This window comes from Mercenaria mercenaria, chromosome 7 (genome assembly GCF_021730395.1).
Source record: "Mercenaria mercenaria strain notata chromosome 7, MADL_Memer_1, whole genome shotgun sequence".
Lineage (NCBI taxonomy): Eukaryota > Metazoa > Mollusca > Bivalvia > Venerida > Veneridae > Mercenaria > Mercenaria mercenaria.
In genome coordinates, this window is record NC_069367.1 from 2,747,711 (window position 1) to 2,760,408 (window position 12,698).

Consider the following 12,698-nt stretch of genomic DNA (forward strand, 5'->3'; position numbering starts at 1 on the left):
CAGTAACTTTTACATTTGTTTGAATATGTGAGCATAGACGTGTGTTTCTCCATTTCAATTGTAATGGAATTGTGACAGTAAGACATTTATTCTTTTCACATGATTATGAATATTGTTCATAGAGTGTTTTCTCTCCTTTCACATTGTGTTGGATTTGGCATAGATGATATGTTCTATCCCTTACATTTGTTATGAAAAGTGACATAACTTGTGTTTCCCCTAACATTTTGGTATAATTGTGGCGACTACTCTCCCTTTCACATTTTGTAAAGTGTTAATGTGAGCTTGAACTTTCTCTCCTTCACATTTGTTAAATTAATTGAAGTCAATAGCATGATATTCTATCCTTTCACATTTGTGTATGAATATGTGCGATACTTTCCATGTACATTTCTTTGAATATTGTGCATAGACTTTGGTCTCTCTCCCTTTCACATTTGGTATGAATATGTGAGTCTCTTTCAATTTGTGAATATGTGTCCTCCCTTTCTTCTTTATTGTGATAGAACTGTTGTCCTCTTTACATTTGTTCGAATCATTGTGATGAAGATGTGGCTCTCCCTTTCCATCTTGTATGGAATTGTTGGACACTCTCCCTTTCACATTGTGTATAAATTGCATAGACTGTTTCTTTTACATTGTGTATGGAATATGTGAGCATAGACGTATTCTCTCCCTGTCAATTTATCTTAATTGGTATGAATATGCTATTCAATGACTGTTCTATTGAAATAATATATCCTAAACACTGATCTAACATTAAATAAAATCATTGTTTGGAGTTCAGATGTGAAGGAATTATATCATCTGAACAAGGATAATTTTAGGTAAGAGAAAATCATTGACTGGGATTCTAACACAATATCAACTAACATTATTTACATCCGATTCCTTGGAAACATCCACTATATATTTTGCCTGTTTAGTGCTGGTTCATTTTCAAGCTAAATACCACTGTGTGGGTTGATTTATCAGCCTACCACTATGATGTTGTGTTGCAAAGATGTTTGTTGCCATTATGTTTGTTGATAGAATGTTTGTTGCCATGATGTTTGTTGCTATGATGTTTGTTGCCATTATGTTTGTTGCCATGGTGTTCGTTGCCATGATGTTTGTTGCTATAATGTTTGTTGCCATGATGTTTGTTGCTATGATGTTTGTTGCCATGATGTTTGTTGCCATGATATTGTTGCTATGATGTTAGTTGCTATGATGTTTGTTGCCATGATGTTTGTTGCTATGATGTTTGTTGCTATAATATTTGTTGCTATGATGTTGTATGATAATTGTGTTGTGCAAAAAGTGATTTTTACTGCTTGAATTGAAATAAAAAATGTTAAACTTTATTAATTTGAAGTCAAGGCAGTAGATAAAAGGCTTTTCTTTCACTACCTGAATTTGATGTAACAGTTTAAAAATGTCATTCATTTACAAATATTATAAACAATCAATACGGTATCAGTAGATGTGGTTAATTTTTGTCAAGGTTTTACCACACACAAAGTGATCAGTGAACTCAAAACATAATAATTAGCTGTACCATATCCAAAAGATTCACAAATTCTTGTCATTGCAATATGTCTATCAAATCACAAAATAACTATTTCGCAAAAATTATTCAATCTACATTATTCACTATGCAAATTTTTTTTAACCTTTAGCCTGCAAATGGCAAGTGATTCTGCCTTTGCGACCATTGCAGACCAAGATCAGCCTGCACATCCATGCAGTCTGATCATGGTTTGCACTGTTCATTGTTCAGTCAGTAACTTTTCAGAGAACACCCCTTCAAATAATAAATGGTTTTGTCCAAATTGAATGATGTACCAGTCTATTTTAGAAATTTAGCAGTGCAAGGTTAAAAAAACACAAGCTACCTAATGTACAGTACTGTCAGTAATGTTGTAACAATTAATTCATAGTAAGCCAAAACAGTAGATATCCCGGTACATCACAGAAAAACTAAACTGCCAATACCCAAATTTCTATATAGATGACAACAGATATCCATGATGCAGTGGATCTTAATAATACAAGATATCCATATGCTGATCTATATGCATGATGATGAACAGATACCATGAGCAGTGGATCTATATATAGATGACAACAGAATATCCCGTGATGCAGTGGATCTATATACATGTATAGATGACAACAGAATATCCTGTGATGCAGTGGATCTATATATAAATGACAACAGAATATCCCATGATGCAGTGGATCTATATACAGATGACAACAGAATATCCCATGATGCAGTGGATCTATATATAGATGACAACAGAATATCCCATGATGCAGTGGATCTGTAATGTCAATCAGCAACTTCTGTTAGATTATATACTCAAATATGTACCGGTAATTTTGACATTTTCCGCCTGACATGAACATTTGTATGCTCACAGGAGGTACATAATTACAACAAAACAGAATATCAAACAGATATTGCCAATGAGACATTACAGGTTCCCCAACCTAAGTGATCTTAACTTAATAAGCAGAACATAAAACCATTTCCTGAAAACTTTGAAAAACGAAAGCATCTAGTATAATGTAACAAAAACAATAGCATCTGAAAACTGCTTTTAATTACTCCATGGATGATATATAGGTAATAACTAAAAAAAGTAACAAAACTAATAAATAGTGAAATCCTGTTGTCTTCTAAGAAATGTAAAATTTCTTAATTGTCCCTATATAAGAGTAACTGAGCTATATAAGTGCTACAGGAATAAGCTACAGGTATTTGTTGGTATTTCTGACCTTGGTTTGACCTGTGACCTCTTTTGGAATCTAACATGCTGTGTGGGGTTATTCTTCACATGTCGACTGTAATCAGTCAATGTCATGCAATACACGTTGCTATTTATCACAGAATTTCTAAAATTAAATTTATAAATTTTATAAAAATAAATCATTGTGATTTAACCTAATAAAACAATTTACTAGATGTGTGTCCACAGGACACAGGTTCTCCCAACACCTGTCACTGTACAATGTCATGTTTTCGTGACTCTAAGAATAAATATTTCTAAGATATGATATAAAATTATTATTATATACATGTATAATAAACTCTGGTCTGGTTGTGTGAAATCCTAAACAGAACACCAGGTGCACAACTTCACATGCTATTTAACAAGCCCGAAATATTTTATGATACTATGTCAAATACTTTTTAAGATACATGTGACACAAACTTGTATACCCTTTATGCATATTTCTGACAATCAAGGGCTATAACTCTGGTCTGGCAAATAGAAATCTAAATCAACATCCCAGGTGCACAATTTCACATGCTAAATGATATTCTTATGATGTTTCATGACCCTAACCCTTACATAACAAGCCTTCTACGGTGAATGAAAAGTTAATAGGAAGTTAATAGAAAGTTAATGGAGCTATTCACCACAGCAGTTCGCTGTTCATTCACCGCATCCGGTGAATGATTGGCGATCAAACTTCATTTTAACATTCTATTCACCGCAGACTCCAGTGTTCACTTCTTATTCACCGCAGGACTTGGTATTTAAATATTGTATCATTAATTCACTTTCTATTCACCGGAGAAACTTGAATTTCATGATTTGTGAATAAAATAGCTGCACCCGTTTTGGCGGCAAAATGGTTTGTAGAGTTTGAAATTCTGGACCATGCAAAGCACAGCAGATTTTTATGAATAGCATGGTATCAGCTAAAGTAAGTGCTTTTTAATTGTCTATGATATACACAAGGCATGCCAAAAGTAAAATATATTTTTTTCAATTTATTTGATTCATATACATGTAATTCTAAACAGATGTAGACTTATTTTTGTCATCAGTTTCCATGACTTTGATTTCTTGTGCATGTAAATGTATAGAGGTTTCAAGCTAATTCACTAGCTTATTGTTGAGCCCGCTTGTGTTGAGCTTGATATAGTCTCCACTTTTAGCGGTTTGGTGTATGTGCTTCCGTGCATGCGTCTGTCCGATTTTGTCCGGACCATAACTTTGACATGCATGGACCAATCTTGTTTATACAGTGTAACTTCCGAAAACCGGACCTTCTGAAAACCGGAAACCTTTGAAAACTGCACGAAACTCAAAGTCCCGTTTTTTTCTGTTCTTATTTTTATATATTTTTAACCGGAACTTCCGAATTCTGAAAACCGGACGATTTTTGAAGCATCGTTTATATTTTAACACTAAAATTGACTTCTGAAAACCGAACAGCAAAATATTTGCTTGATTAAAAGTGTCACCTGATAATCCAGAAACGCTGTCAACATGTTCTTTTGTTTATTTATTAGCGGTGCGCGTTTATTTTGACACGTTATATAATCACAATGATCATTTGATGCAAAAGTAAGGAAATAATTATTAGCAATTATTTTCATTTGTATTCAATTTATGAATTAAATATCTTATGTGTTAAAAACTTTCTTAATGTTTGAACGAAAGAAAGATGGATGTTTTAAATGATTTGGTTACATCGATTAAACTATGCATTATCAACATTAATTAAAATTTAATGTTGACGAACTCGGGTCCAAATATGGTAAAATGTAAGTGGAAAATGTTTGCGTAAATGCTATTGTATTAAAGTTCTGTTTTTTTATATTTGTTATTTGTGTATTTATTATCCTTAATGTTTGAAAATAATTAATTAATTATCTAATTAATTAATAACTTAATATGAAATTGTAAAATTAAAAAGGATAAAAATCTCCTTCATCCTACGTGTAAGAAAATATAACTCTTGTGCACCACGTCCATTTTGCCTACAAACTTTCAAACTTCTGAATTCCGGAAACTTCCAAAAACCGAACTTTTAGGCTGGTCCGGAGGTCGTTCGGTTTTCGGAAGTTACACTGTATTTTGCATGAATATTAACCTCAATAAGAAGGTGTGTCATGCACAAACCCCATTTTCCTATCTCAAAGGTCAAGGTCACGGAGGTCAAAGGTCAAACTGAAATTTGTCCGGAGCATTTCTTCTTCATGCATGGTGGGATTCTGATGTATTTTGGCAGGAATATTCACCATTATGAGACGGAGTGTCATGCGAAAGAACCAGGTCCCTAGGTTCAAGGTCAAGGTCACACCTGACAGACCGCTGGCAGGCTTGACATTCTGCCCTACAAGAGAAAAGCTAGCTTTCTGCAGACATGCAGCTCGCAGCTCATTCACCACAGACTGTTCACAGTTCATTCACCACAGACTTCACAGCTCATTCACGGCAGACTGTTCGCAGCTCATTCACCGCAGACAGTTCGCAGATCATTCACCGCAGAATGTTCGCAGCTCATTCACCGCAGACTGTTCGCAGCTCATTCACCGCAGTCATTCACTGCAGACCTCATTTGCATGTGAAAAGTTAATGAAAAGTTAATGAAAAGTTAATGGTCCCAACTTCATTCACTTTCTATTAACCAATCATTCACCAACCATTCACCACAGACCATTTTTTTCTGTAAGGGAAGTCAAATATTTTTTGAGATATGAGCGATACAGATTTTTATGCCCTTTTATGCACATTTTTGACTAAGTCAAGGGCCATAATTCTGGTCTGACTGAGTGATATCTCTTTCAAACCCCCAGATGCACAACTTCATAATTATGCTGAATAATATTCCTGTAATGTTTCATAATCCTTGGTCAAATACTTTTTGAAATACATACGATACAAACTTAGGCCCTTTTTATGCTTAATTTTGACTAAGTCATGGGCTATAACTTTTGTCTCAATATGTGAGACCCCAATCAAAACACCAGGTGAACAACTACCTGAGCTAAATAACAATCCTGTATGTCTGATGATGACTGTTTTGTTGATGAAGTTTTTTTTAGATAATTATGCTAGACACAAAATAATGCTAACAGCTAGACATCTGGATGGACAGACAAGGGCAAAATTTTGGGAAGCAAAAAAAAAGCATTATTTAATCATTAGTCAAAACAACATAGGCAACAATGAAACAAATCAAAGTCATTGTTAGGTATGTTAAATTAGAAACTTTTAAAAATAGGACTTGTAATAAAAACTTTGTTGGGAAATATTATCTTGAAGTTCCTATACAAGCTTGTTACAATACCACAGATGCAATCAAACAATGAAAAAGTTAAACAAGCTTTTCATACAATCATGACATGCAAGGCTACAGTGAAAGCACAGCACCTTCTTGCACACACACACACTGCTATAATTAAATCCCTTTATTTTCCCTATGTTACATGTACATCACTGTTAAGATTTTTACATTATTTTCTTTATCAGTTAGTGTTGTTATTGGAACTTTTACACTGCCTTAATTTTGTGAATATTTCTTGCAAGCATCTCACGAAGCTTTTATGTCTTTTGTTAGCTCAAAAAGGGAGGTAACTGATCTATTTATCAAAATTACACATATTTTACTTTAATGATATCTAAAAATAAAAAAACAACAGAAATTGAATTTAAAAAAGCCTTGCGAAGCAAAGCCAGAATAAATCAGTGTATGAACTTAAGGTAGTTCTGCACGTCTGATAAACTGGAAGTTATAGTATGTCATTTATCTGTATAATACAGAATAAAGTCCGTACCAGGCAATTTACAGACACAAAAATCATTCTATGAATTGCCAATTGTGTATTTACAAAAACAACAATGTCGCAATCACAGTAAACGTAACAAGTTAATAAAAATGTTGACCTGTAACATAACTGTAATTCTTATATGAACAATCTATGCACATTTCCGTTAAAACACGGAAATATGATGTCAAGTTAATGTATATTTGGTGACATAATGATACGAGACATGTGCCACAAAAAATGAATTGTTGTATGATAAATCACAATTTTTAGCCCTCTTTTTTAATAGAAAAATGAATTGGGTGTGATAAAATGTAGAATACAATGTAGTTTTATTCAGAACTGCAAAACTACCTTAATCAATTATTACATTTAGAACAAACTGTCAATGCAAGCCTGCATGCAGATTTACCGTATTGGGACAAACATTGGAGCTATCACCTTAACATACATCCAGCTTGGTTAAATAGAAAACATTTAAACTTTGTTAAAAAAATTACATCATTTTACTTACAGAGTAAACAGAAAACTTATGAGTTTATTTTTTTATAATTTTTTGGCTAAACATCAGTGACCTTGACCAGTAATTAATAAATGAGACCTTGACCTAAAAACAATGGCATGACCTTTACCTTTCTGAAATAATTAAGTCTACAATTACTTTTGAAATTCAGAATTATTTCGTCTACAGTTGCTACTATATAATCAAGGTATTTTAACATATTTGCCTTTGATCTTTTTGGCATTTAAAAACTGATCATGCAACATCCATATATTCATTAAGCCGTGTGATAATCCGACTTCCTGGATATTTATCATACAGTTCAATAAAGGATTAGGGGTGTAAAAGCTATACTGTGAATAAAAGCATAAAGAATAATATCAATCTTCAAAGGCTGGATAGAGCGGAAACATCTAAGAATATGAACAAAATTCTCCGACCCCAAACATACACACACACGTCCAAGGCTAAATAAGAAGTCTCCACCTTCCATTTTTCCATTACTTCATAATCTTCAATTCTATTCATTGATAATTTTGCCTTAAAATTTTTCATTTCTCACCTTACCACATTAAGTTGATATCTTTTAGACATTTTATGTGTGAATTTTGTCCTGCATTCAACAAACATTAAAATATATACATCACAGAATCCACATTCTTTCAAATGGTACAAACAAAGAATTAAATTTTCACTTGAAATTTGAAAATAAATTTTATTAAGATCCGTACATTTCTTGCAACTGCAATCCTTCATTCATATTTACTCCACATCAGTGTAAGTGAAAAATCAGTCATATAGACAACATGTTATACAGCTGCTCTTTTATCTGTTTTCTCCAGCGGTATCTAAGTAACCACTTTAATACACTATATTTTTTTAGACTGTATCAATAAAGCGCAGCCAAAGTAATACATAATACAAATGTGCTATAGCAAGTTCAAAAGACTGTACACAGAATATATGCATGTGTAAACAAAACAATTTGGCAATACACATATGCTTCAAATCCTTAACACACCAATACTATGACAATAAAACTTACTTTCCAAACACAGTGTCTTCTTCACTAGATTATGTGAAAATGAACAAATTAAACTTATTACTGCTTAATCTTACTTCTTACTATTAACACTGACTTATTACTGCATAAACTAATTACCAACACTTAATTATTACCGTATCTTTACAGACATGTTCCCAGGATATAAATGACAAATTTTCAAATTAATCAGCAGTGAATTAAGGAAGAATAATTGTCTTTAGAAATATCATAACAGAGGACAATCACCTATCCCTGTGATCGAAGAACTACTGACTGTCCCTGTGATCAAAGACCAATTGACTGTTACTGTGATCAAAGAACAATTGACTGTCCCCGTGATCAAAGAACAATTGACTGTCCCTGTGATCAAAGACCAACTGACTGTCCCTGTGATCAAAGAACAATTGACTGTCCCTGTGATCAAAGACCAACTGACTGTCACTGTGATCAAAGAACAATTCACTGTCCCTGTGACCAAAGACCAACTGACTGTCCCTGTGATCAAAGACCAACTGACTGTCACTGTGATCAAAGACCAATTGACTATCCCGTGACAAAAGACCAACTGACTGTCCCTGTAACCAAAGAACAATTGACTGTCCCTGTGATCAAAGACCAACTGACTGTCACTGTGATCAAAGAACAATTGACTGTCCCTGTGACCAAAGAACAATTGACTGTCCCTGTGATCAAAGAACAATTGACTGTCCCTGTGATCAAAGAACAACTGACTGTCCCTGTGATCAAAGAACAACTGACTGTCCCTGTGACCAAATACCAACTGACTGTCACTGTCAAAGAACTGTGACCAAAGAATAACTGACTGTCCCTGTGATCAAAGAACAATTGACTGTCCCTGTGATGAAGGAACAATTGATCAAAGAACAACTGACTGTCCCTGTGATCAAAAAACAACTGACTGTCGCTGTAACCAAAGAACAATCGACTGTCCCTGTGACCAAAGAACAATCGACTGTCTCTGTGATCAAAGAACAATTGACTGTCCCTGTGATCAAAGAACATTTGACTGTCCCTGTGATCAAAGAACAACTGACTGTCCCTGTGATCAAAGACCAATTGACTGTCCCTGTGATCAAAGACCAACTGACTGTCCCTGTGATCAAAGAACAATTGACTGTCCCAGTGTGATCAAAGAACAATCTTACTTCTTACTATTAACACTGACTTATTACTGCATAAACTAATTACCAACACTTAATTATTACCGTATCTTTACAGACATGTTCCCAGGATATAAATGACAAATTTTCAAATTAATCAGCAGTGAATTAAGGAAGAATAATTGTCTTTAGAAATATCATAACAGAGGACAATCACCTATCCCTGTGATCGAAGAACTACTGACTGTCCCTGTGATCAAAGAACAATTGACTGTCCCCATGATCAAAGAACAATTGACTGTCCCTGTGATCAAAGACCTACTGACTGTCCCTGTGATCAAAGAACAATTGACTGTCCCTGTGATCAAAGACCAACTGACTGTCACTATGATCAAAGAACAATTCACTGTCCCTGTGACTAAAGACCAACTGACTGTCCCTGTGATCAAAGACCAACTGACTGTCACTGTGATCAAAGACCAATTGACTATCCCTGTGATCAAAGAACAATTGACTGTCCCTGTGATCAAAGAACAATAAATTGTCCATGTAATTAATGAACAACTGACTGTCCTTGTGATCAATTTCAATTTCAATTTTCGAACAAAAAAAAAAATAAATGTCCCTATGATCTGTTACCTCCAATGAATCAAAGCAATCTTGATTCCAATACAATATTGATTGTGAAATTTAATGAGTGTCTATAAATGTTCAATTTTGACATGCTAGGAAACTAATCTTAAACAAGAAAATATTTTTCTGATTATGTATCTTTTACCTAATGTGCTCATTCTCAGACTGATGTATACCTCTATTTTTTGAGGAAAAAGTAATATATACATTATACATACCGGGGTCCTTTCACACTATCTGCATCTCCCATATCATAGGGAGTGGAGCCCCCATGTGGTCCCTCAAACTTTACCATGGGGGCATCTCCTGTTGCAGTCGGCTGATTTCGCAGAAATTTTGGCTTTTTGGCATCTGGTGGAAGCTGGGCACCGGCCCCAATATAAACAAATCCACTACTAGGACTTGCACCTGGAACACAAATACATCTGTTTGATTTAACAGCTTATCCTGCATTCAGTAAAACATATAAGCCTTTTGATAGCTATAGAAGTGTTACCTTCAAGTTATGGATCTTGTACATGACATGTTTTGTTTTGGTAAAACATCTGACATCTTACTGTGACACTAAACTTTAAGCTAAGGATGTGAGTTTTACATATGACAAGTCTTGTTGGGGTAAGATATTTCATCTCTTAATGTGACACTGACCTTTAAGATATGAATCTGAGTCTTAAATGTGATGCGTCTTATGGTAAAAAATTAAAAACTGTAAATAAATCACCTAAATAGTTTGACTTCTGTGACCTTGAGTCTTATATGCAACACATTGTTTTATGCTTTGAAATATAAAATACCCACTTTTGCATAAAAAGGTTAAAGGCTGGACAAGAATTAAGGTCTAAAATCTATCTCCAAGTGTGACCTTTACCTGTATGCTTTGAGTCTATATGATAGTTCTCTTGTTATGGTGAATGTCTAAACACACATAAATTTATTTGAAAAGTATACTCCATAAGTAGTAAAATGATTCTAGTTTCTACTGAGGGGAGACTATAATTACCCTAAAGCAATAATGTCCTCTATTTCATATTCATCTTAAAATAAAACATACTTCGGATTCCTCCTCTCTGTTCTTCATCCAGTCTTCTTTTCTCTCTATCCACAGCTTTGGTTCTCAGTATGTCACCTATATGTTCGAGAAGTTTACGACGATTGATAAACGTCTCCCTCTCTGCGTGAGTCAGTGCATGGTAGGGAGTCTTAGCAATATGTGTATCCTGCAAGTTCAATGTATCCAATTGTTTGTTAAATTAATGAAGTTTGAAGAAAACAATGCAAAGTAGTTTAAGGAAATCAACTGCTTTACTTGATCTGAAAATATTTTGACCAGCAAATTACCGGTAATATGACTTAATTTGTTGGTTGGAGTTTTAAGCTTTATCAAAACAAAGTCAAATAAACCCTTGTATGCTTTGTTACTGAAGATCCATTGAGTCATTATTACATGCACACATGTGCTTTAGTAGAACCACCAATCTTCAATAAGCCAGCTGTATCACATGACTGTAAGAGTTCTACTTCCTAAACAGTATTCTCAGCCAAAAAGAGATATACAATAAGTGATTCAAAATCAGAGACCGTGCTGAGACCTTATGAGATAAACACTGGTCTATGAGTATTATTAAATACATAGGAAACTTGTGAGAGCTTCAACATAAATTCAAATGATAAATTACTTGAAGTGTTTATTGACAATTGTGTTAGAGAAAATATCTTGAAATACAAACAAAGTCAATATCAAACATCCAAGATGTAGCAGTATTCACTTAAACTGTATTCCTGGTATTATTCATAGTACAGAAATGGCACCTGTGTAGAACCGTCAAGCTTTCATAAGATCCAGGCTGCTGCCTTCCTGATGAGATAATACCTCAAGCAAGCTTTTAGACATAAACTGACAACAGCAAGTGATTAAGTCAGTGACCTCAACATAAGAGGTGAACAAACTAAATGCCGTCATTTCAACAATTAGGAGGTGAACCAGAATGCACAACAATCAGTCGACAATTTGGGGTCGTGGAAACAAAGCAAAGAACACCAATTCATTCGACAATTAGGGGGTGAACTAATGAACACCAAGGACCTTCCGATAAAAAAGGGAAATTCCATTATTCCTTTTTCCACGGGCACACTCTGTAAACGGTTTTTGAAAACATAAAACAATCCTCTATCTATAACACATGAAAGATAGAGGAACAGTACAATTATAATGAACACCAAGTTTCACAAAAGGGGTGAACAACTGAACACCACATTCGACAATTATGGAGTGAAAGCAAATGAACACCACTCATTCGACAATTAGTGAGAACAACTGACACAATCATCGGACAATGCAGGGGGTGAAACAAATGAAACAACCATCATTCGACAAGTTAGTGGGGGAAAGAAAAATAAACACCCTGTCCAGCATTCAACAATTAGGGGTGAACAAATGGACAACCAGTCTCAACAACGTGGGGGGTGAACAAGCGAAACCACCAATCATATCAATAATTCAGGGTGAAAAAATGAACACCAATAATTCCAAATAGGTAGGAGGTGAACAAATGAAACAGAAAGCTCATCAAACAATTTGTGGGAGTGGGGGGAGGGTTGGGAGGCTGGGAGGGGAGATGGAAACAACTGCAACCAAGTATTCAACATTTGGTGTGTAAGTGATGTGTGAATAACTGAACACCAGTCATTTACAATAAGGGGCGGATGAAAACAACTGAACAGAAGGTCAATTCAACCACTTTTGGGGTGGTGAGGGGGGAGGAGGTGGAGAGGCGTGGGGGGCGGGGGGGGGGTGGGTAGGAATAAACTAACAACAAATGAACGCCGGATTCAACAATAGAG

The 12,698-nt window shown here is 34.8% G+C and overlaps 1 protein-coding gene across 1 annotated transcript in view; it reads right to left on the reverse strand.

Annotated features, from left to right (window-relative positions):
• Positions 1 to 12,698, reverse strand: part of LOC123555133 (uncharacterized) — a 55,607-nt gene that overhangs the window by 22,078 nt on the left and 20,831 nt on the right. The window contains exons 14-16 of the mRNA XM_053548916.1: positions 10,909 to 11,074; positions 10,076 to 10,265; positions 2,767 to 2,883 (exon numbers count right to left, since the gene is read on the reverse strand). Coding sequence (XP_053404891.1) covers positions 2,767 to 2,883; positions 10,076 to 10,265; positions 10,909 to 11,074 — 473 coding nt within the window. The remainder of the gene's footprint in view (positions 1 to 2,766; positions 2,884 to 10,075; positions 10,266 to 10,908; positions 11,075 to 12,698) is intronic.